This window comes from Myotis lucifugus, unplaced genomic scaffold (assembly GCF_000147115.1).
Source record: "Myotis lucifugus unplaced genomic scaffold, Myoluc2.0 scaffold_227, whole genome shotgun sequence".
NCBI classification, from domain to species: Eukaryota; Metazoa; Chordata; class Mammalia; order Chiroptera; family Vespertilionidae; genus Myotis; species Myotis lucifugus.
Window position 1 is genome coordinate 1108856 of NW_005871275.1, and position 23184 is coordinate 1132039.

Here is a 23184-nt window from a genome sequence, read left to right on the forward strand (position 1 = left end):
CTTCTCTTCTCTTCTCTTCTCTTCTCTTCTCTTCTCTTCTCTTCTCTTCTCTCCTCTCTTCTCTTCTCTTCTCTTCTCTTCTCTTCTCTTTTCTCTTCTCTTTTCTTTTCTTTTCTCTCTCTCCTCTCTCTCTCTCTCTCTCTCTCTCTCTCTCTCTCTCTCTTTCTTTCTTTCTTTCTTTCTTGTTGTTAATCCTCACCCGAGGATATTTTTCCATTGATTTTTTAGAGAGAATGGAAGGGAGGGGGAGAGACAGAAACATCCATGTGAGAGCAACACATTGATCAGTTGCCTCCTGTACGGACCCCTGCAACCAGGGTATGCGTTGTTGATGGGAATCAAACCCATGACCCTTCAGTCCATGGGCTGACGCTCTATCCATTGAGCCAAACCAGCTAGGGCTCATTCTTCATTTCTTTATTCATTCATTCAATTAACAAATGTATGGAGAGCTCCCATGAGCCAGACGCTGAATTGTGCTGGGCTGCTACTGGGCCAAGTCACAGTTCCAGCTGTCAAGCAGGTAATGGGCTGAAGACAGAACTATTAACCCCAGTAAATAAAACATCAAGTGGCACGTGCTGCAACAGAAGTAAGACTTGGGAGCTCTGGGTGCGTTCCAGGTGGCATTTCATCCACTCTTTGACTTAGGAGCTGAGGAGGGCACAGAAAGACAGACTGTCCAGAAGCCCAGTGCCCAGAGAGGGCAGCAAACTGCAAAACTTACCAAGCGAGAATATCTCCCAGAGTAATATTCCGTATGACCAGACATCACTCTTAATTGTGTAGATCCCTTCAAACAAGCTTTCAGGAGCCATCCACTTCACAGGCAGGCGGGCCTGTATAAAATCCAAGAGATCAATGGTGAGTTTTCCATGGACAAATACTTCTTGTCTCCTGTGAGCTAGAAGAAAATTTGATCTTCCTAAGGCCACTCTAAATGCTTTATTGAGAAAATCATATTCCTCATGGGCAGTGTTTCATTTCAAATTAGCATTCTAACATAGTAGCCTTAAGAAAAACCCTGCCTGTATTTCTTTAAAACTTATCTTGAACAAAAACATGTGCTTGCAATTGAAAAGCTTAACAGTAGATACTTTCCATTAAGGCAGTGGTTCTCAACTTGTGGATCACGACCCCTTTGGGGGTCGAACGACCCTTTCACAGGGGTCGCCTAAGACCATCGGAAAACACATATATAATTACATTTTTTTGTGTGATTAATTACTATGCTTTAATTATGTTCAATTTGTAACAATGAAATTGGGGGTCACCACAACATGAGGAACTGTATTCAAGGGTCGAGGTATTAGGAAGGTTGAGAACCACTGCATTAAGGGGTAGCTAGTCAGTTCCCTGGAGGTGAATGGATACTAATGAATCAGTGCATTATTTTGTTAAAGCATTTCTTGGAAGAATTTCAGTGAAAATGCTCTCCACAAGAATGTGGTGAAGGAAGCATATGTCATCACTTCCAGAAATGATAGCAGGCTGGCTTCTGTGGTTTTAATAATTTCCAGTAGCATGAAACAGAGGTTTTAAATGAGCACCGCCTCAGATTAGAATCAAGACGGGGACGAAGAGCATTGTGTAATAGTTTTTCTTCATGGGTTAGGGAACCCTTCGCGGTGCATTTATTCTGTTAAGTAAAATCAAAACTCAAGATAGAAACCCTATCTTAAATCCTCCACAAATTGATGAACTGATAGAACCAAGCAGGCTAGTCTGGCTAATTTGATCAACTGAATGAATTAGTTGTAGTTGCAAATGTGTTTCAGCTTCTTACAGAAGAGACCACAAAGCCCTGACTGGTTTGGCTCAGTGGATAGAGCGTCAGCCTGTGGACCGAGGGGTCCCAGGTTTGATTCTGGTCAAGGGCATGTGCCTTGCTTGCGGGCACATCCCCAGTGGGGGGTGTGCGGGAGGCGGCTGATCCATGTCTCTCTCATCGATGTTTCTAACTCTCTATTCCTCTCCCTTCCTCTCCATAAAAAATCAATAAAATATATTTTTAAAAAAAGAAGAGACCACCAACTAGTAGGGTAGAAACTTCTATAAACTCATTCAGAGTGGATTTAAAATGGACCAGCCATTTTGTGCTACAGAAGAAATGTAAGCCGTAGGTGAGCATTCATCAGATTTGTGACTTCAGCTACAATGAGGCACAGATCTAACATCAGCTCAGGTGATCATTTGAGTCTAGTGGAAAGATAGTTGACTTTGATTTTTAGCGTTTATTGGATGTTTACCCTGGACAGGAGCTTTCATGAGGATTTTACTGGTTCATTCCCACAACGATGCTGAGATCAGTGTGTATTCCCCATGGGAAACACTGCACCATCCATCCTGGTTATACAGAGACTCAGGCTCAGACCCTTCACACTCTGATCTTTGGGCTGTGTAATCACGGGCTAGTTATGTGTCTGTGGTACAGTTTCCTCACCCACAAATGGGTACTTTTGACCTAACTGAATTAATATATGTAAAGCCCCCAGAACAGCACTTAGCACACAGTAAGCATGATACCGGCATTTGTTACTATTTTACAAGGAGGGGCAATAAAGCAGCTAGAAACCCCAAAAATGAAGAGCCCCAGCGAAGAAGAACAGGGGCTTGAATCCAGGTGTTAATTCCTAACAATCATACTCTTTCAACTACTCAATGTTATCATCTAATATTTCTAATACTTTTCTTATAAATAATACACCTATCCTCAGTTTTTTAAACAAGTAGATTTAGTCATATTCTAGGTTTGCCTGCGTAATAGTAATAGGATGAAAAGTATTCATTAACTAATATTTAATTTACATATTGTGCCTTATAGAAATTTATATTTAATATTTGATTTACATTAAGTACTTTATTGTAACTATTAGTTATTCCCATCATTGAAAACATAACTCAACAGTCACTTTATAGTTAAGGGAACTGAAATAAATGCAAGTAATGAGACTTGTGTTCAGTGTGGCTTGCACTCAAAGGTCCCTAACTGACCTATTCTGACAAGCCCCGGGATAGATGTGTTGCTGTTTTGCTCCAACTTTATTACAGATGAAATATTCCCTGAAGCTGCAGAAAATTTGTTCAACATAAGAAAGCAAACTGCTCTAAGGACACATTGGGATATTAATCAACACTGCAGTGAGTGTACATGTTCACCATGACAATGACAAAACACAAATAATGGAAGAAAAACGTGTAAGAAACAGCAGTCTCACGTTGCCCCTGATAACATAGTTGGAATCACTCATAATATCTCGAGCCAATCCGAAATCGCATATCTTCACCACTTTCCCACGGGTCACCAGCACATTCCTGGCTGCCAGATCTCTGTGGACACACTGTAAGGAATGACATGGGAGTTATTTGCCATGGTGCAGTCTCACAGCGGCAACCTTTCTTCTGGCTTTGAGTTCAGCAGGAGTTACAGATGAAAGCATGCATAGTTCACGCGGTGTCTTATCTTTGCTGGGTCATGAGCAGTCACCATGAAGTGTAATCAAGTCAGCTGGTGAACCCAGGGCCTGATTCTCCAGCTACTGTGGCTGCAGACATTGTGCTGCTTATGGAACATTCTCAGAGGCCAAAGGGGATGGGTTCTTAGAAAGGAGATCAAACGTAGTCGATGTCGTATCTTGCTATAAATAAGAGACACAACGCAGCCCTCTGCTGAACTCCCAAAGGGATTTTCAGAGCTGTCTTCCAGCACTCTTATTGCAGTGATGGAGAAACAATCACTTTTCTGACTGGAAATAGCTTTGGCAATAAAATGGAGTAACCTCAAAGAAAACATTCAGAAAAGAATACTAAAAATAAGCTTGGGAAGGTTGACTGTAGTGGAATTAGAAAAAAAAATCCCTGAATTAAAATATGATATAACTTTAATCCAAATGGTTTGTCAAGAAAATTAAGAAGGAAAATTTTAAAGGAACAGGGCACTAGTAGCAAAGGTCCAAAGGTCTGTCTTCAATACTTAAAAAATAAAAGCAAACGCCATAAAGACTCAAATTCCTGTAGCTCTCCTTCCTTCCTACCCAGTTTTCTGGGAGTGCTGTCCACTTGCAGGCTCCATTTACATTTCACCCACTTCCCCACCAAACCCCTGCAGCCCACCTCCCACCTCCCAGTGGTCTTCCCAGGCTGCTCTGGCTAAACCCAGAGACGACCTGCACAGCGCCAATCCAGCGGAGAGTTGATCTGACCTCCCCAGGAATGTGGTACTGCTGTCCGGCCCTCCTCCGGGGCTTTCCTTCTGTGAGCTCTGCAGGTCACTCACCCCTGTTTCCTTCCCACTGCTCTGGTGGTTCCACATCCTCCCCTGAGCCACTTCATCCAAACCCAGGGATGCAACCACCAGCCCCCAGATCTCTAGTTCCAAAGCCAAGTGTCTACTTTGTTGCCCAAAGAATCTCACATTCAACATGTTTAAACCCACAATCTTTCTCAACAAACTCCCTCTGATCCCACAATCTTTCTCAACAAACTCCCTCTGATTCCATATTCTGACCTCGTCCGATGTTCCCTGCTGGTCTTCATTCAGAAAGGCTTTTCTGCACCGCCTCCCCTCCCCCAGGCCTGACTGTGCCTGTCCCTGCCCTGGGTTCCCAGATTTGCCTGACTCCTGGTCTCTTTCACCCCTAACAATGATGAGCTCTGATTGTATCTCAGCACTTAGCAGAGTCTGATTGTATCTCAGCACTTAGCAGAGTGCTTAGCACTAGCCAGTGCTCAAGCAATGTTTGAGGGCGTCACAGAGACTGGAGTAGTTCAGGGGAAGGCCTACAGGGAAAATGAGGGAAGAGGGGAGAAGCAAGATGGCGGCGATATAGGCAGATGTGTCCCAGGTCTTGTCCCAGAGCAAACAGAGTAAGCAGCTGAAACTAATAACACCCACCCCGAATTGGCGAATTTACTCAGCTGGTGAGACGGTTTGCAGCCGGGAAGGGCAGAGCTCCCCTGGAAAGGTAAAAAACCAGGGATCTGGGCAGGAAAGTTTGCCAGACCTGAGCCCAGAGGGTCGGAGGGAGACCGCATGGCAGGCAGCCGCGTCTCTTGGGACAGACACAGCCCCTGACCGGGGAAAGGAGTTCCGCGGGTTTGCGGGCGCCGGGAGATTTGAGATTTGGATTTTGTGATTGCGGAAAACTGAGACTAAAGGGGGTATCCTGAGGAACTGACCAGACCATGCAGTGCCCATAAGAGAGGAGCGTTTCCCAGATCATACAGTGCTGGTAAGAGAGGAGCGTTTCCCAGACCGCAGATCCAAGCAACAGCAGCCCCCTGATCACCGCAGCCTCCTGATCACCACACCCTCTGTCTGAGGAACAGCAGCTGTACGTGAAGCCTCCCCTAGCAGCCAGAAGAGCCACCACAGCTGTGAACAGCACCCACCAGAGGAGCTGCTGCCAACTGGGAAGCAGCTGCTACCACAACCGTCCGAGCAGCAACCACAACCCAAGGAGCCCCTGCCACCCAGGGAGCAGCCACTGAACGACTCAACATCCAGATATGTCAGTGAGATCAAACATGGGTAGGCAAAGAAACCCCCAAAGGAAAGAAAAGGAGGACTCGCCAGAAAAGCAGCTAAGTGATACAGAGGCATGCAACATGACAGAAAAATAATTCAGAATAAGGGTCCTAGAGTGCATACACCGGACGAAGGAAAAAGTCAACAACTTATTCAAGAAGCAAGAAGAAACAGATGAAAAAATCAACAGCTTATGCAAGAAGCAAGAAGAAACAGATGAAAAAATCAACTACTTATGCAAGAAGCAAGAAGAAACAGATGAAAAAATCAGTAACTTATGTAAGACCCAACAAGAAATGAAGAGCGATATAGCTGCAATAAAAAACACCATTGAAAGCATCAACAGTAGACTAGGAGAAGCGGAGGACCGAATTAGTGAATTAGAAGACAAAGAAGCAAAACACACCCAAACTGTACTGCAATTGGAGAAAAAAATTAAAAGACAGGAGGAGAGCCTAAGGGAGCTTTGGGACAACATGAAGCGAAACAACATACGAATAATAGGGGTGCCAGAACAACAGAAAGAGGAACAAGGATTAGAAAACCTATTCGAAGAAATAATATCAGAAAACTTCCCTGAGGTGGGGAAGAAGAAAGTCACACAAGCACAGAGAGTCCCAAACAAGGTGAACCCGAAAAGACCCACACCAAGACACATCATAATTACCATGGCAAGTGTTCAGGACAAAGAGAGAATATTAAAGGCTGCAAGAGAGAGACGGAAAGTTACATACAAGGGATCTCCCATTAGACTATCAAATGATTTCTCAACAGAAACACATCAGGCCAGAAAAGAATGGACGGAAATTTACAAAGTGATGCAAAGCAAAGGACTGAATCCAAGAATACTCTATCCAGCTTCACAGAAAATGAGGGAAGAGGGCCTAAGATACTGAATATTCTTCAAAACATTCTTACTACAAGCCCAGAGGGGAAAAGCAGTGCTCCTTGACTTCCAGTTGTGAGCAGTTTGAGTATTTACTTAATTACAGACAGCCAACCGGGCCAGACGATCCAGGTGGATAACCCTCCAACATCTACAAAGATCCCTGTGAAAGCTGTTGACGTGCAGGTGAACTACACAGATAGCGAAACTCGGACAAAGGGAATCCAACAGCAGGAAGGAAGATGAAGAGAAGAATGTACCTCAGAGATGAAGGGCAAGAAAATACGATGCGGAAGTAATTTTTAAAAACTATTGAGCAAGGATGTCCAAATTTGGAAAAGAAGAGCAAAGAAGGTAATAAGTACTTTTAATATCCCTGAGGGAGGAAAAATCCTTGCACTTCTAATTGAGGTTGTGCTAAATACAGGGTGGGCAAAAGTAGGTCTACAGTTGTGAGTACTTATAACTCATAGTTAATGAGGCTATTGTAATCATCATAACCTGCATGTCGCTTCGCATATGAACTGTAAATCAACTTTTGCTCACCCCTATATACAGATTAATTTGGAGAAAATTGACTTTCCCTTTAAACATTAATTGTCTCCTATGAATAAAGCAGAACTAATTTATCTGGAGTTTGTTTGTTGACCTTTAGTACAGTTTCACAGGTTTCTTTCATATAAAGACTAGAGGCCTGGTGCACAACATTCATGCACTTGGAGGGGTCCCTCAGCCCGCCTGCACCCTCTTGCAGTCCAGGAGCCCTAGGGGGATGTCCGACTGCCACGGAGGCAAGAGAGGCTCTGGCCACCACTGGTGCGCTTGCCAACCGTGAGCCTGGCTTCTGGATGAGCAGTGCTCCCTCTGTGGAATTGGGCTGAAACCGGCTCTCCAAATCCCGAGGGGTCCTGGATTGTGAGAGGGCACAGGCCAGGCCGAGGAACCCCTCCAGTGCACGATCAGGGCCGGGGAGAAATGTGAGAGGTTGGCCAGCTGGGGAGGAACTGCGGGAGGACTCCAGGGCATGTCCGGCCCATCTCATTGGGTCCTGATTGGCCAGAGCCCAGCAGCAAGCTAACCTACCAGTTGGAGCGTCTGCCCTCTGGTGGTCATTGCACATCATAGTGACTGGTCAACTGGTGGACTGTCTGCCCCCTGGTGGTCAGTGCATGTCATAGTGACTGGTTGACCAGTCAACTGTCTGCCCCCTGGTGGTCAGTGCATGTCATAGCAAGCGGTTGAGTAGCCTTAGCATATTATTAGCATATTATGCTTTGATTGGTTGAAATGGCCAAACCGTGGACCGGACACTTAGCATATTAGGTTTTTATTGCATAGGATGTTTCTTATGTTTATCTTAACACCTTTCGTAAAGCTCACGAGCTTTCTCGTGTTTCGCGCGCCATCTGTTAAGGACCGCTCATGAGTTTTCTCGTTTTTCACGCGCCATCTGTTATGGACCTTAGATGTCAACACACTGTCTTGTCCACATCTAATGAAGCGATCTCATTGGTGGAAACCGTGCAGGTCAATCTACGAAAAACTATATAATTGCATGAACCCATAAAGCATTGCAGTTACATTGTATTTTGGTCATTCGAATAGTCTTTGTCTTCAAGTTCCTGGAGCTTTTAGAAATGCCCTCTCTCAGAAAAAGGAAAGAAACCAACAAAACTGATACACTTCCTTTCGTGTTGTTCCATTCTAAGGAAAACGATGAAATGGACAAAAAAAGTAGTGCTGTACCTTATAAACTGTGGACTTTTCAATTCATTTAGAGTGTACAACATCCTCAATCCACAAGCAAAAATGAAGTATAAACAGTTTCTGCTATCGGTGGCGAGAGACTGGATAACGGATGACAATAATGAAGGCTCTCCAGAACCAGAGACAAATCTGTCCAGCCCTTCCCCTGGGGGTGCAAGGAGAGCACCTTGTAAAGATCCACCCAAAAGATTGTCAGGTGATATGAAGCAGCATGAACCTACATGTATTCCAGCGAGTGGAAAGAAAAAATTTCCTACGAGAGCCTGCAGAGTTTGTGCCGCCCATGGAAAAAGGAGCGAATCTAGATACTTATGTAAATTTTGTTTGGTCCCTCTTCATAGAGGAAAATGTTTTATGCAGTACCATACATTAAAAAGGTACTAGGAATTTTAATTGTTTAATTGTTTTTGTAAATAAAAATGTTATAATTATTGAAAAACAACACCTTAAGTGCATTATGATCTGTAGTTATGATGATTTAAATAACGTGCAGTTTGCCCAAAAACGTGCAGCCTCTGGCATATGTCTTAGAGATTTCTATGTGGTACGAAATGTGTTAAGATGTTTTATAGGTTTAGTTGCTATTATGAATAGAATTTTTTCTAGTCTCCCAAGCTATTGGTTTATTTCATGTTACTCTTTTAAAAAATTGAGATGTAACTGACATGTAACATTGTATTAGAGACTACTTTTTTTTTAAAGGAAAAATATAGTTGAAATTATTCTCTCCAAACTCAGGGAGAAAGAGGAGAAAGGAGTCAAAGGGAAGAAAGTGGAGAAGAGAGGGAGGAAGAAAATAAAAGACTCAAAGAAAAAAGAGGGAAAAAGTTTGGGAAATAAAGAGAAGATAATGAAAGGCAAGCAAATGAGGACAGAAAGTAGCTGGAGAAATGGCTTAAATCTGCTTGTAGGCAGGAGACACTTGAGATGTCAGGGAACAGCAGGCCTGAAAGGCAGTTACAGAAAGATCACAAAATTGAGGTAGAGGCCATGGTTGGAGGCAGGCTCCAGGGCCTTCTCCTCATAGCCCTGAAGGATCATGGATTAGTAGCGAAGGAGGTAGTAGGCACAGGGCTGCTGCCCATAGCAGGATGCTGTGAAATGGACGAAGGCACCCAGGATGGCTGGCTTAGAGAGCAGGGAACTCTGTGTTTGAGCCTCTTACCCCCTGGGTCAAGTGCCCATGTGCAAGGCATGGCCTGACAACCTGAAGTGTGTAAGGAAGGACCAACACTGCTACACATTGTTGTGAGGAGGGATTCCTGAGGACTTCCTGTCTGGACATGTCAGGGTAGCCTGGGAGAGTTATAATAACCATTATCTAAGAAGGGCTCCTGAGCCTTTATACTGTAACTAGTGGCCTGGTGCACAAATTCGTGCACATTGAAAGGAAAGTAATTAGAAGAAATATTTTAATATTGCTATTCACCCTTTCTCTATAATAGAAGTGTCAACCAAATTCATGATCAACAATGACAAATGGAAACACACATATACAATTGGCGCCAGCGATATATGTATCGCGCATGCATGAGTCAACTTAGCCTTTTATAGATATAGAATAAACTTGCTTAATTAGACCTGCTTTCTAATGTAGCTAAACTTTTTCCAGCCCAGTGAAGCACCCCAGCTTCTCTTTCAGGGAACTGTCAGCAACACAACAGTAAATATCAACATGAAGCAGATTATTATTGTAGATCATGCAAGGAGAACAAAGGGTAAAATATTTAACTGCAGCAGTGTTTGACTATATTCTGCACAGTGAGAAAACCTGAAGTCATTTTCAAGGTCCACCATTTCTTACTTCTTTTGAGTTAGGTCAAGTTTCTAAGCTTTCTAAATCTCCGTTTTCTGGCTAAGGAAAAGAAAATAGGATTCCACCAAGTCTCCTATACACCTACTCCAGGATTTCTGTGAGGATCAAATGAGATGAGGCATGGGAAAACGCTTCACAGACATTTGGTTAAAGTGTAAATGTTTCCACCTGGCTATAAAGCAAGTTATAGAAGAAACTGGGCAGAAGAAACTGCAAGGAGGTTAGTAGCTAGGGAGAGGAAGCTGGGTATTGGTATGTGATATCATTATCCAATGCCCCCAGCCACCATTTATGGGCTGGGCTGGGCTGTGGGACACATTTTGCGCCATGGGGTCTCGGCAGCGTTGGCTGTGATTTGGTGGGCTGTCGCTCTGGGGTAGTGGCGGGGCCTGTGCCCCACTTGGGGGAAGCCAAGTGTTGCTTTGTCAGCACCAGGTCTGCGGTGCCGTTTCTCTGTAAATGGCAAATGTGCGTCATGGCAGCTTCTGCATTGAGTGTCTGCCCCCTGATGGTCAGTGCACATCATAGCGACTGGTCGGATGGTGGGAGGGACATTTAGCATATTAGCCTTTTACATATAGATTAGCCTAGAGCCAGATAACATTCTAGATGATTCCAACAGGTGACAAGACTAAGGGATAAAAGTTAAACAAGAAAAAAAAGTACATCTTTTTCAAAATTATCTTTTGTTGTTGTTAATTTCTTCTTTATCAAGCTTACCGACTTAAATTCCAGAAATTCCATTCCTTTGGCAACTTGATAAGCAAAACAAAGAAGATCTTCAAATGTAAGTACATTCAGGTCCTCTTCTTCCTCCAACCTTTTTTGGTTTTCATATTCAACTTCATCTGTAAAATAGAACTGGTCCTCATTTTTGCCAAAACTCTAAGAAGTTGCCTTAGTAAATCTCTATGAGGAGGTTATTAAGGCCACAGTTAGGTGAGGTGCCAAGACTAGCAAGGCAGCCCATTTTAGGAGCCATATTGTATACTTAATGTTTTCCATTTGATCCTTTTAATAGTCTGATGAGGGAAGTATCATTTGGCCCATTTTACAAATGAGAAAATTGTGACTTGGATGGTTAAATAAATTATCCAAAGTCATCCAGCCAGAAAATAAAAGAACCAGAGATTAACCCAACTCTGTCTGACTCCAGAACTCAGCATCTTTTCCACTTACCAGGTAATGGCATGACTCTAATTAATTTATGACTTTAAGAAGAATAATCTGACCAAATAAATAGCCCCAGTGTTTATTAGTTAAATATTGACATAAAATTCACAATACATAAACTGTTTTTTAACTACTTTTAAAGCAAATATACATTCATAGAGCCTATAGATAACAGTAGTAATGTAAAATATGCTTTTGCATCTACACATTTTTTTAAAAAAGATAACGGAACTCATTTATCCATTTCTATTTTTAAGTGCTACTAATCAGAATAAAATATTACCTTTGGGTTGAAAGGAATTCCCATTGAACCCTGAGATATGGTCTGTGTCCTGGTGTATGTGAACTTCTTGTGAACCAGGCATACTATTTAAAAAAATTGTTATTTCATTATTTATGTTCTTCCGAGTAGACATTTTTCAAAAATACAATTCATCAAAAAAATTAATTCCAATTATAAATGGGCTTTTAAATTAAAGGCACAGCATCAACTTGTCCACTTTTTATGGAATTAAAAACATCTGTGTAATTGAACCGGTCTAACTGGGGGAAGAGTGGGTTTGGTATCTGTATGGAGTCACAGTTCAAAGATGACTTCACTCAATCCTTACCACAAGTCTATAAGCTGGCGTCAAAGTCACATTTTATAAAAGAAAACTTAGGTTTTCCCTTGCTGGTGTTGCTCAGTGTGTAGAGCATTGGGCCACGTACTGAAGGGTCGTGGGTTTGATTCCCAGTAGGGTCATGTGCAGGAGGCAACCAGTCAATGTGTCTCTCTCACCTCCCCACCTCCCCCACCCCCACCTCTCCTTCCAACTCCCCTCCCTCTCTTTCCTTTTTCCCTCCCTCCCACCCACTCTCTCTGAAAAGCATTGGAAAAAGTATCCTCAGGTGAGGATTAACCAAAAAAACTTAACCTTGGTGAGATGAAGATGACTTGCTGATTTCATGGAGCTAGTAAAGAGTGCACCTGCACCTCAGTCTTCTGTTTTTAAACTTGGCTCCCCCTCCCTGTGACAGCTCAAGTGACACAGATCTTCTTCAGGGAACGTTACATTTTCTACCATCCTCCTTTTTCCCAGGTGACCTTTGCAAAGCTTGTTTCCTTCTCTTGTGAAATTAATAAATAGTAATAATGCAGATCTCTTTTATGGTATATAGAACTCTTCACTGAGGAACTTTCTATGTATTATATACAGACAATGATTCAATTTATTCCAGCATACAAGTTTACCCCAACTTATAGTTTCCATATCTTTGAAAATGGCTTAAAGTATTCAGGCCACGGATATTCCAAAAGTAACTGTTTCAGTGCATTTCATAGCCTAGTGACAGACTGAATCAAAGGCACTGAGTTCACCAGCCTTGGTTGTTACTAACCAGGGACTGCTGGTCACACACACCTGACTCAGTAGGACAGACTCTGTTCTAGAATGCGGATGACATGAGAATTGTCTCAGTTTTAGAATATGAGCTGAGAAGTGAGTATAAAAGGGAGGACTAGTGTGACAGGTATAAATCGGTAAAGGGCAGCTGCACAAAGACGTACATGGGGATCTCCGTGGGGCCTTACAGCTTTTGACGCTGGGTCTGTCTCAGACCTTAGAAAGCCAAAGGCCTGCACTGAAACATCTGCTAAGAAAACAAAGCTTGATCTCAAAAGCACCCTCCAAAAGTCCCCCAGTAATGTTAAAAGCCTCTGACAAATGTGCCTTTCTGATAACGGAGAGCTTTCACATACGCAGGGAAGTAGGAAAGCACTGTGGATCCAGGAATGATTCCATCAGAATGCCTGTGAATTCATTCAGAGAACGGTGTTATAGAGCTACGGTGTTCAAGCAATCAGCAAGACATTTCCAAGGATAAGGGCAAGCATCCACCGCACTTCTGCAGCCCGCGTCCATGTGCCAGTGCTGAGAGTCAGGATTCCCACGGACGGGGGAATGCACAACGCAGAGCACCGAGACAAATGTACCACAGCTTTACTCTGTCCCCATCACATTATGTCAATGGATCTAGCCTATTTTTTTAAATCCAATTTATGAGGTTAGAGCTCTTTTGTGCAATACTCCCGGGACCTCTTCGAACATGTCCAGGACTTTGGAAATGTGTTCATTCTTTTACCAATACTTACATGTTAACCAGAGGGCAGGGAGGATTGAATAACTCACCGTTCCCAAAACTAAATATGTGTATCAGGTGTGATTTAGGCACAGGTGGACAGAGACTGGCTCAGCTACAGTGGCTGCAATGAAGGAAAGGCTCCATTGTTTCAAATCAACAGGGAAACTCTATCAAAGATAAGTGACTTTTCTAGGTCTTTAGGACCCACAGACTCCACAATGCTGGAGTGTAGCCTGTAGAAGCCAGTTGAGTGTGTGTGTGTGTGTGTGTGTGTGTGTGTGTGTGTGTTGGGGGGGGAGGAGGGGGAGGTGTTTAACCATCCTACTTTGTATGGGTCCTAGAATGCATAACCAGGAAACCTTGACCTATTCTCTTACCTGGAATTTGGATGTGACTGGAAAGTGGGGTAAAAACTGAAATTGTGTTCCTTGAAAATTTCCGTCCATGTTCTGTGAAATTTTTCTCTTTTACTTCTTAGATAGTTGAGAAGATCACCATAGCAACAATATTCAAAAATCAAGTAAACTGGCCCTGAAATAGTGACAGTTTTAATTGTAGGTAGACAAACACTCAGGAATTTTTCCAGATGTCTGTGTAGCAGGGAACATATTATACTCTGTGAGAGCTCACTTCTCCCCTGATTTTGGGAGAGTACAACTTTTTCTGAGCCTATCTCTTCTTATACTTTAAAATCAATTTCAGCTTTTCACTCAAACTCCTTTGTAAAATAGTGCCTTCTTGCCTTCCACTTGGGCCCTTGTACATGCAGCCTCACCAATAACCACTGTCCACCTAGATTCTCCATTTTGCAATTGAAAATAATATGTCCGCTGCATGATGAGCACTTGGTAAATATAGTATGCTGACCGATGGTTTTCCTGAAGAGGGGAACTATCCCTAATCCTCTCCGAGTTCCATTTTCTCTTTTGCTCTTCTTTTCAACCCAGTCCCATGCCAGCTGTCCCAGAAAAAATGACCCTGGGACACATGGTTCGGGTATTGCGAGGCAGAAGTGAAAGAACCAGAGTGCGTGTTCCATTGGATTCTAGGAAAATAGAGTTTGAAATCCCATCGTGGCTGTGCTTCTTTGAAGCAGCCCACTAGGGCAGTGGCCAAGCTCGGCAGTCCTTCACAGCTGGAGAAAAGGACTTCACAGCTGGAGAAAAGGTAGAGGGAGAACCCACAGAATGTACCTGCGGTGTGGTGAGTGTTTTTTAAGTGGGTTAGAATCTTGGGCATATCCCAAGAACGAGAGGCATCCTCTACTGACCCATCTGCTTACTCATGTCTCACTCCACCTGGGTTTGAGGACCCCCCTGTGACTGAGAAAAGAGGAAACATGAGTAAGAATTTCCTCTTTGTCCTCAGGCTAACCTGTGTTTGATTAGGAGTTTTGAGGGGAAATTGATTACCTGACTGTGTGCACGCCCCCAGCAGATTCACAATATTTTCGTGGTTCCCCAGCTGAGTCATCATTTTGAGTTCAGACATGAGAGCTTCCCTTTCAGAGCTGTCTGCTTTCTCTGCCAATGGAAGAACATCAACGTAAAACAGGAATTTTAGGTCATTTAATAAGTTAAAACTCTCCTCAGTTCAGAGTAGATTTGCATAAAAATTTTAAAAATACGTAAACTACTACATAAATTTTGAATAATTCCTATGTTTTATGACAACTTCAAAGATTACAATAACTTAAAAGTTGAATTTAGTAATGTGCCTTTCTATTGGATGTTCCTCTACCAAAATAAAAATCCTTAATATTGACTCTCAAAATGCAAAATAAAACAAAATAATAATAAATAGCTTTTCCTTCACAGAAGTTAATACATATGCTGAAGGGAAAAACTCTTTTTTTTTTTTGCCTCCTAAATTTGTTGAATTCATAGAAAAACAACCTAGGAATGTCAGCGAAGGTCGTTGGCTCTAGCTGTTGGCACTCAGGTCTACAACCTTAAATTTGTAAGTGGACCCAATGTTGAGAAGGTCAAAAGGACCAATTCCCACTTACCAAGTTCTCAAGAGACTCATTAATTGATAATGAGAACTATAACTGGTGAATAGGCTACAATGTAACCACTGGTCTATGTATTCTCTCCCTGGGGAAAAGTCTAGATAGTTTGTACTCATAATTGTACTCATAATTTTGCTTAGATGCATAGCATGAGGGTAGTTATTGAGGAACTCAAAGGTCTTGTCTCATTGAGGCTGATGTGCCAGCTGGTCAGGGCACCCTTGCCCAGGTGGGTGCTGCAGCCTTAGAGGCAATGACAGGATCTTTGGACTTCCCTCTCCAAGTTCTAGGCACCAGGCACTCATCCCTCTATTAATTTATTATTTCTTACAAACATAGTTACTTTTCTTTACATTCAATGAAGATTGTATTAGATAGTTCCAGGTCTATTTTATTAGATACTATTTTGTCCTGGAGGACATCCTAGCCTTTATGATGTCTTTTCCAGAGCATCGATGCTGCCAGGGCAGTCTTATTTCCAACATCTTGTCTGGGGCATGAAATCCTTCACTTGTGCATTGTGGCCCACTAGCACCGCATGTCTTCTTCTGCTTCAGGTTGTACAGGGACTTGTGGCTTTCGAATGTTTGTGTCTTATTCCTCATAACCAAAATAATACATTTTATGGCATGCTTAACTTTTTCAAATCACTTTCATAACTATTACTTAACATTCATTCATTCGTTGAACAAATATTTATTGAGTGCCTACTGTGTATGAAGCATGTGTCAAGCATTGGGGGAATAAATGATAGACAAGACACAGCCCCTGCCTTCCTGGAGCTTAGAGTCTCCTGGAAAAGGAAGACATGAACAAAGAATTACAATATCCTATATAATAAAAGGCTAACATGCAAATTGTCCCCTTGGGAGTTCAACCAAGAGACTGATAGTTTGATCGCTCGCTATGATGTGCACTGACCACCAGGGGGGCGGCGCGAAACATGGCAGGCGACCAGTGGCAGGGTGCTGAGGGAGGGAGGGAAGGAGGAGGCAGGGAGGCCGGGAAGCGGGGAACCTGATCGACCTGATCACTGGCCAGGCCTAGGAACCCTACCCGTGCACAAATTTCATGCACCAGGCCTCTAGTAGTATGATAAATGCAATAGAGCAAATGAATGTAAGGGTGCTGTGAGGTCACACCAGAGGGACACCAAACCTAGCCTTTGAAGGGAGGGGGAAGGGACACCAAATGTCTATGTTGAGACTGAGGAAAAATAGGAATTAATCAGGTGAATGCACAGTGAGGAAGTAGAGAGAACATTTTATATTGAAAGAATAAAAAGGTCAAAAACAAAGGAAGAAAAGACCATAGTAAACAGATGCAGACCTGGCCCTCGTAAGGCATTCAGACTAATGTGGCACATAAGACATTACTTGTGTAATTAAACATAGATATCATTACATATTGTGATAAATTCTATGTGTGTGTGTGTGTGGGGGGGGGTGTCTACAGAGATCTAGGACAGCATCTAGCAAGAAACTTGATCTCATCTTTGGTGTGAGAGAAAGTTTCCTGAGGAAGTGATATTTAAGCCGAGATCTGAAGGAGGAGTGGGCAAGCACAATGTGGAAGGGGAAGGGTGAGCAGAGAGGCTCAGCCTGGGCAAGGCTCTGGGATGGGAGGGGGCACTGGGCTCTGGAGGAACTGAAAGAAGGCCGAGAGTTCAGGGTGGAGCGGTGAACAGATGCCAAACCATGCAGGGCTCTGTAGTGTATTTCAAGAGTAATTGAAAGCAACTGGAAATGTGAGGTAGGAAAATGATAAGGTCTGCTTTGCATTTCATAACCATCACTTGGACTTTGGCATGGAGAATCTGAAAGGAAGTAGGAGTGCATATAGTGTAGCTGCTTGGAAAGCTATGGCAGTTATTCAGAAGAGATGAAGCTGGACTAGGATGGTGGTGATAAAGATAAGAGAGAGGATGGGTTGAAAGACACTAAGCAGAAACCTGGTGGGAATAGCTTCTGGGTGTTAGAATGGGGATAGTTTCAAGGATGAGGCCTAGGTTTCTGGTTTGCCCAATTGTGTGGAAAGGGTTGGAGGAGTTCAGTTTGATGAGCTGAATTAAAGGGACTTTTGAGACAGCCAAGCATTTGTACACATGATCCTGAAGCTTAGAAGAAAGATGCAGCCATGAGAACTCTGGTGTAAGGGTAAAGTCCCAGGTGTGGTTGAGACGGCCTGTGGTGAGCATGTGGAGGGAAAATGGAAGGGGATTCAGGAAGGAGCCTTCCAGAACACCACATAAAGAACTGGGCAGAAGACAGCCAGCAAAGGGCTGTGAAGCAGTCAGCAAGTAGGAGGAAACCAGAAAAAATGGTGACATGGAAACCAACGGAAAAAAGGCATTTAAAGATGGAGAAGAGTCAATCCTGCCTGTTTATTAAAAATCCAAGTCACACGAGGACTGAAAAACGCCCATTAGACTTTAGTTCATTGGAGGTCACTGACCACCTTAGCAAAAGCCAGGGGGGTGGGCAAGGGATCTTGCCAAGTGAGCAAGACTAAGGGGAGGGGTGGAGGTGTGAGCCAGATGCGAGTGGATAGAGTAAGGAGTGAGAAACGATACAGAGCGCTCCACTTTGCTCTTCTCCCCAGAGTCTATGTCAAAATGGCAGAAATGACATATGCCTGTAGCAACAGTATTCCCAAATACCGAAGCTTTCCCACCCTTCCCACCGCCCCCCCCCCCAAAAAAAAACTAAACAAAGAGAAGAGGAAGAAGAGGTGGAGTTTTGGATTCTGGCTTGCATTTTATATTCATGATTTGGTTGATATTAACCCCGACTCACTTCCTTTTCAGCTTTGAAGAATGGCGAGCAGTACCCACAAAAAAAGATGGGAAAGAGAAGAGGAGGTGGAGCCTGTACCACCCATCTCTATGGCTATCATTCCACTGTACCTTTCAGCATTTTGACAGCAACCTGGATGGAGACTTCTGTTTTACTAATTCCATAAGCTGTTGCGTTCATCACTTTTCCAAAAGCACCTGATCCTAGCACCTTCCCTGCAAGAGAAATGGTGAATGAGTACATATTCAAGATTTTCCCACAGAAATGAAATGCTATGGAAACATCTGGCACATTTGATTCTTACCAAATTCTAAATTTTCTCTTGGAAACTCCCATTTGAGATCATATTCATATTCTCTGAAATCAATGTAGAAGTACTCATTATCCAAAGAACCAGTCACCTGTACCATCTGCAGTTGGCTTTCATACCTATATTGCTTCAGAGATGAAATGAGTCTGTTAGTAACAGGCAGGTCTTCAGAACTAGGAAACCATGATAAACATTTCCCTTTGAGTTTGGGGGTTTGGGGTAGGATTTTTTACCTTTTTGTACTTGTGACAAATGAGCATGGTTAAAACGGCAATGAAGGGGACACAGAGCCCAATGGTGGCATAGAATGAGATGTTGTCCTGGAAGAAAGGGAAGGGTCCTGCAACAAAAAAGTTTAGGATTCCTGATTGACATGATAGTGAACGCTCATCGTGATCTCACGCATCCTGCTTGAGTTACCAGGATTTGCTAGCTTACACGCTCCTGCAAATATTCCACTCCCCATGGGAAATCAGGCGATGGTAGTATAAAGGAATAGTTTCCTTCCTAGAAAATTGTACATGATCCTGAACCCATTCTTAGGAATGTAAGAATTACATCTATTTAAACCCACAGGATAGACAAGTCAGATTAAAAAAAGATATTGAAGACATTCTATTGTATGAATATGGAAAACTTCGTTAAAGGATGCTGGCGATTCTGCATGGTAAGTGTAGGCAGCCGAATTTCAGGATTAACTTAGGATGGCTTTAAAAAACAAAACTAAAAATTATAAAACAGCAAGCTAAGGGCAAATAAGGAGATTAAGCAAAAGGGAAAATGGTAGCCACTCCAAATTACTAAATCTATTTTTCTAAAATTGGGTCTTTCAGGAGATATTCACTGTTCTGGGAATTTATGGTTCTACCTACATCACTCCTGGTCTTAATAACCTGACACAACAGTCACTCTGCCCCTGAACTATACAGCAGTGTGCGTTCACTGGGGATTCCTGCCTGACTCAGAAAGCCTTCTTGCATCACATGCTGAACCTATAGGTTCTTGAAAAATTCCCCCAATAAAAATGAACTGGCACTAACTCCTAGTGGGGAATTCCTGGAGGTGGTTTGTTACAATAGCGGCTGCTGTGTACCTGGTGAGCCTAAATGGATTGTTTCACAAGATGTGCCCAGGGAATTGTACGCACAGCACTTCACCAGGGACCCTTTGATGGCCTCACTCATGTTCAGTGTACTGCTCGATATCCACTGTCCAAATACTTTTCTGTTAGCCTTTCTATTCCAAATTCCTTCCGTGATTTCTTCTGTGCAGCTAAAAAGAAACGGCAGACAGAGAAGTAGGTTAGATAGGTGGGGCTGTCCTCAGACTGGAAGTCATGGTTTCTCTAGTGAGCTCAAAAAGAGATTCCTCTATCATAAGTTATCAGACATAATCTATGACCATGTCGAATTATGGTGGACTCAGAAGGTAAGCATTTTAAACACAGCCATTTCTTCTTGAACTGTATTCATGAGAAAGAGCCAATATGTCAGGGAGAGTGTGTTTCATGTTCTTCCAAAGTAAGAGATACCAGAGTCTTTATTACTTGGGAGACTTGTCTGAACACTTCTTCCAGGTCCAAGATGGTAATGGATATCCATCTGAGGAACAAGAGGCCTGACTTGCTGATGCCTTGGCCAGCACTTGAGGTTTCCCTGTAGAGAATAACATGAAAAATAGGCTCATGTAGTATAGTACTTTCCAAATGGTTTCAAAGTCAGTTTCATATAGGCTGCCCATTTACTCCGAGCAGTTTGTGCTTCTGGGAGGTGTCTCATGCAGAATGACGCAAGACCTCTGCTTGTTCCCTCTTTCCCAGGCATGTCTTCTGCATAGGCAGCCCTACGCTGACCTGCAGAACACCACTTCCCCATTGCTAGGCTCCATAGAGAGCTAAGGTGTATACTTTTAAATACCTGAACACCTCAAAATGATTCTTAGCTTCAGAAGCATCTGCAAAAATTCCAATAAAATGTATTCCCGTCTTTTCATAGATCAGAGAAACAAAAATTATTAAAACAAGGAAATGGCAGGTAATATGACTTTCAGCCTTTCCTTAACATGATCTTTCAAAGTACTGAAGTCAATAGTCACAACATTAAACACATTTACAGACATGGAATAAGTCTCTTGGCTTCAAAGGATGAACACAGAAAGAGAAATATGTATAAATGAAGCCAGTAGGCACGAAAGTAAAATTTTAAAATGCTTCAGTATATAAAAAGTCTTACAGTATTGTTTCTAAGCCATTACTTAGCTCTTTCTGGTCATAGTTAATAAGTAGTTAAGGAGTTATAAGACTTAAATTTCTTAATAATTTAACTTACTTCTTATATTTAGCGTGAACATTTTTGTGAACTGGGCATCGTCATTTTCTGCATGGAAGGTGTATTCTCCTGGCTGGTGTTTGTGGTTGCAAAACTTAGATATGCTGTTTGGAAAAGAATTAAAAACAGAATTAGCCCAATTCGTTACAGATATGCTGAAACGAATGATCGTGTGCATGGGAGGGAACTCCCTTGAGACACTCACTCTCTAAAATCCAATGGACAAGGAGGTGTCTGTACACTAGGCCATTGCTACTCACAGTGGGGTCCGTGGACAGGCAGCATTAGCACCTGTATTACCTGGGAGCTTGTTAGAAATACAAAATCTCAGGCCCCAATGGAACCTACTGACTCAGAGTCTGCATTTTAATGTGGTTCATATGCAAATTAAAAGTTGAGACACACTGATCTAGACTGGGCTCCTCAGAGAGACAAAAAGGTTCCCAACCCTACTGCTCCACACATTCTGGACTAGTCCAACTTCCCAGAAATATGGAAAACCTCTGTAGTTAGAGGAGCTTGTAACTCCCTTACTTCCTAAAAGAATGGCTCTCTAGCATTGGTCCAAAGCAAGACCTATGAAGAACCCTTAACTTAAATAGTAATTAACAGTGATGAGGGCTCACATCAACTGCGTTTGTACAAAATCTTTGGGCAGTCTCAGCAGGCTCTAGTATCCACTTGGAGTGCTCATCAATCACTCAACACATTTTGACATGGATAACTTGATCTTGGGGGTTATCCATCATGTCTACCATGTGTATAGGACGTTGGCTATTGTAGTGGGATGTAGGATAGTGTAGGAAAGGTAGGGATAGTGTTGAATATGCCTTCATGCATTGACAAGATAAAAGAAAGTTCAGGCCCTGGCCGGGTAGCTCAGTTGCTTAGAGCATCTTCTGTATACACCAAGGTGGCATGTTCAATCTCTGGTCAGGGCACATACAAGAAACAACCAATGAATGCATAAATAGGTGGAACAACAAATCAACATCTCTCTCTCTCTCTCTCTCTCTCTCTCTCTCTCTTTCTCCCCCTTCCCCTCTCCCTAAAATATTCACCTGAGAATATTTTTTCCATTGATTTTTAGAGGGAGAGGAAGGGAAAGAGAGAGACAGAGAGGAACACCGATGTGAGAGAGACACATCGATTGGTTGCCTCCTGCATGCCCCTGACCAGGGCCAGGAGCCTGCAACCGAGGTACTTGCCCTGACCAGAATTGAACCTGGGACCCGTTTGTCCGCAGGCCGAAGCTCTATCCACTGAGCCAAACCAGCTAGGGCCAGATGAGTTCATTTTAAGGAGAGGGCAGAAGCACAGACATCCAATGAGGAGGAAAAGGAAGGACTTAGAGATAAGATGGGAATTCATACGGCCTTATTAAAGGAGAGTAATGGGGAGGCCAATGAACTGAGCAGAGGTGCTTGTTGAAATGTGAGGGGAGAGGGGGTGAAAGAAGGCTAAATGGGTAGGGGAAAGCCAGTGATGAAGGATTTGGAAAACCCAGCTGAATTATTTAGATCTGATAGAGAAAGCAGAAGATGCTATGGATCCTGAGCAGGGGAGGATTATCAGAAACAGTACCTTAATTTAGACTGATGGCAGTAGGAAAATTTTATTGGAATGAAATCTGGAGGCAGTGTTGTAACCCAGGAATTCATTCATTCGTTCATTCATTCATGCATTTATTCATTCATTCTACCATCATTGGTAGAGCCTATTTGTGGGAGGAATCAGAAATACAACAGTGAGTTAGAAAAAATAGATTTCTGTTCTCACAGAATTTGCAGTTTGGTGGTGAAGGCAGGCAAGTCAATAAGCAGTTACAGTACTAGTATAATGTGGGAAGTCCTAGGAGAGAAGTAAAAGTTCAGACTTGAACAGAGCATGAAAAGATGAGTGTGGCCTAAGGTAGGGAAAATGGGAAAGGAGAGGAAAGAGCAAATCCAAGATGCACCCGGAAAAAAAGAGAAAGCAGGTGTTTGATTGGATATGGAGATGAAGGAGGAACTAGAACACCAATTGATGCAAGATTCAAATTGCACAGTTAGCAACTTTTGAGCAGCTATGAGCCCGTGACTTCAATGTTGTGCATCCTTAACTCCGCAGCTAAAAGGTAATTCTGACTGTGTATAGCGATGATAGAATTCATTGCTCTATGAGCATTTAACAAGTTTTTTGTCTGCCTTGGTAACAAGAAGGCTGAAGAAGTAAAAATGGAGTAGGAATAGCCCTGGCCACGTGGCTCGTTGGTTAGAGCGTCATCCTGATATGCCAAGGTAGAGGCTTCAATATCCAGTCAGGGCACGTACAAAAACCAACCAATGAATGCATAAGTAAGTGGAACAACAATGTTTTTCTCTCTCTCCCTTTCCCTTCTACTCTCTAAAATTCAATTTTTTAAAAAAGAGGGTGGGAGGACAGGTGAAAAGGGGGAAGGAGATTAAG

General features: G+C 42.8%; 1 protein-coding gene across 1 annotated transcript in view; it reads right to left on the reverse strand.

The window, feature by feature from the left end:
* FLT3 (fms related tyrosine kinase 3) overlaps window positions 1-23184 on the reverse strand; it is an 85594-nt gene that overhangs the window by 8132 nt on the left and 54278 nt on the right. The window contains exons 11-22 of the mRNA XM_014463908.2: window positions 20737-20840; window positions 19956-20064; window positions 19503-19681; window positions 18643-18749; window positions 18404-18536; window positions 18210-18314; window positions 14706-14816; window positions 13671-13824; window positions 11453-11535; window positions 10717-10844; window positions 3219-3341; window positions 728-839 (exon numbers count right to left, since the gene is read on the reverse strand). Of these exons, the coding sequence (XP_014319394.2) occupies window positions 728-839; window positions 3219-3341; window positions 10717-10844; window positions 11453-11535; window positions 13671-13824; window positions 14706-14816; window positions 18210-18314; window positions 18404-18536; window positions 18643-18749; window positions 19503-19681; window positions 19956-20064; window positions 20737-20840 (1448 nt within the window). The remainder of the gene's footprint in view (window positions 1-727; window positions 840-3218; window positions 3342-10716; window positions 10845-11452; window positions 11536-13670; window positions 13825-14705; window positions 14817-18209; window positions 18315-18403; window positions 18537-18642; window positions 18750-19502; window positions 19682-19955; window positions 20065-20736; window positions 20841-23184) is intronic.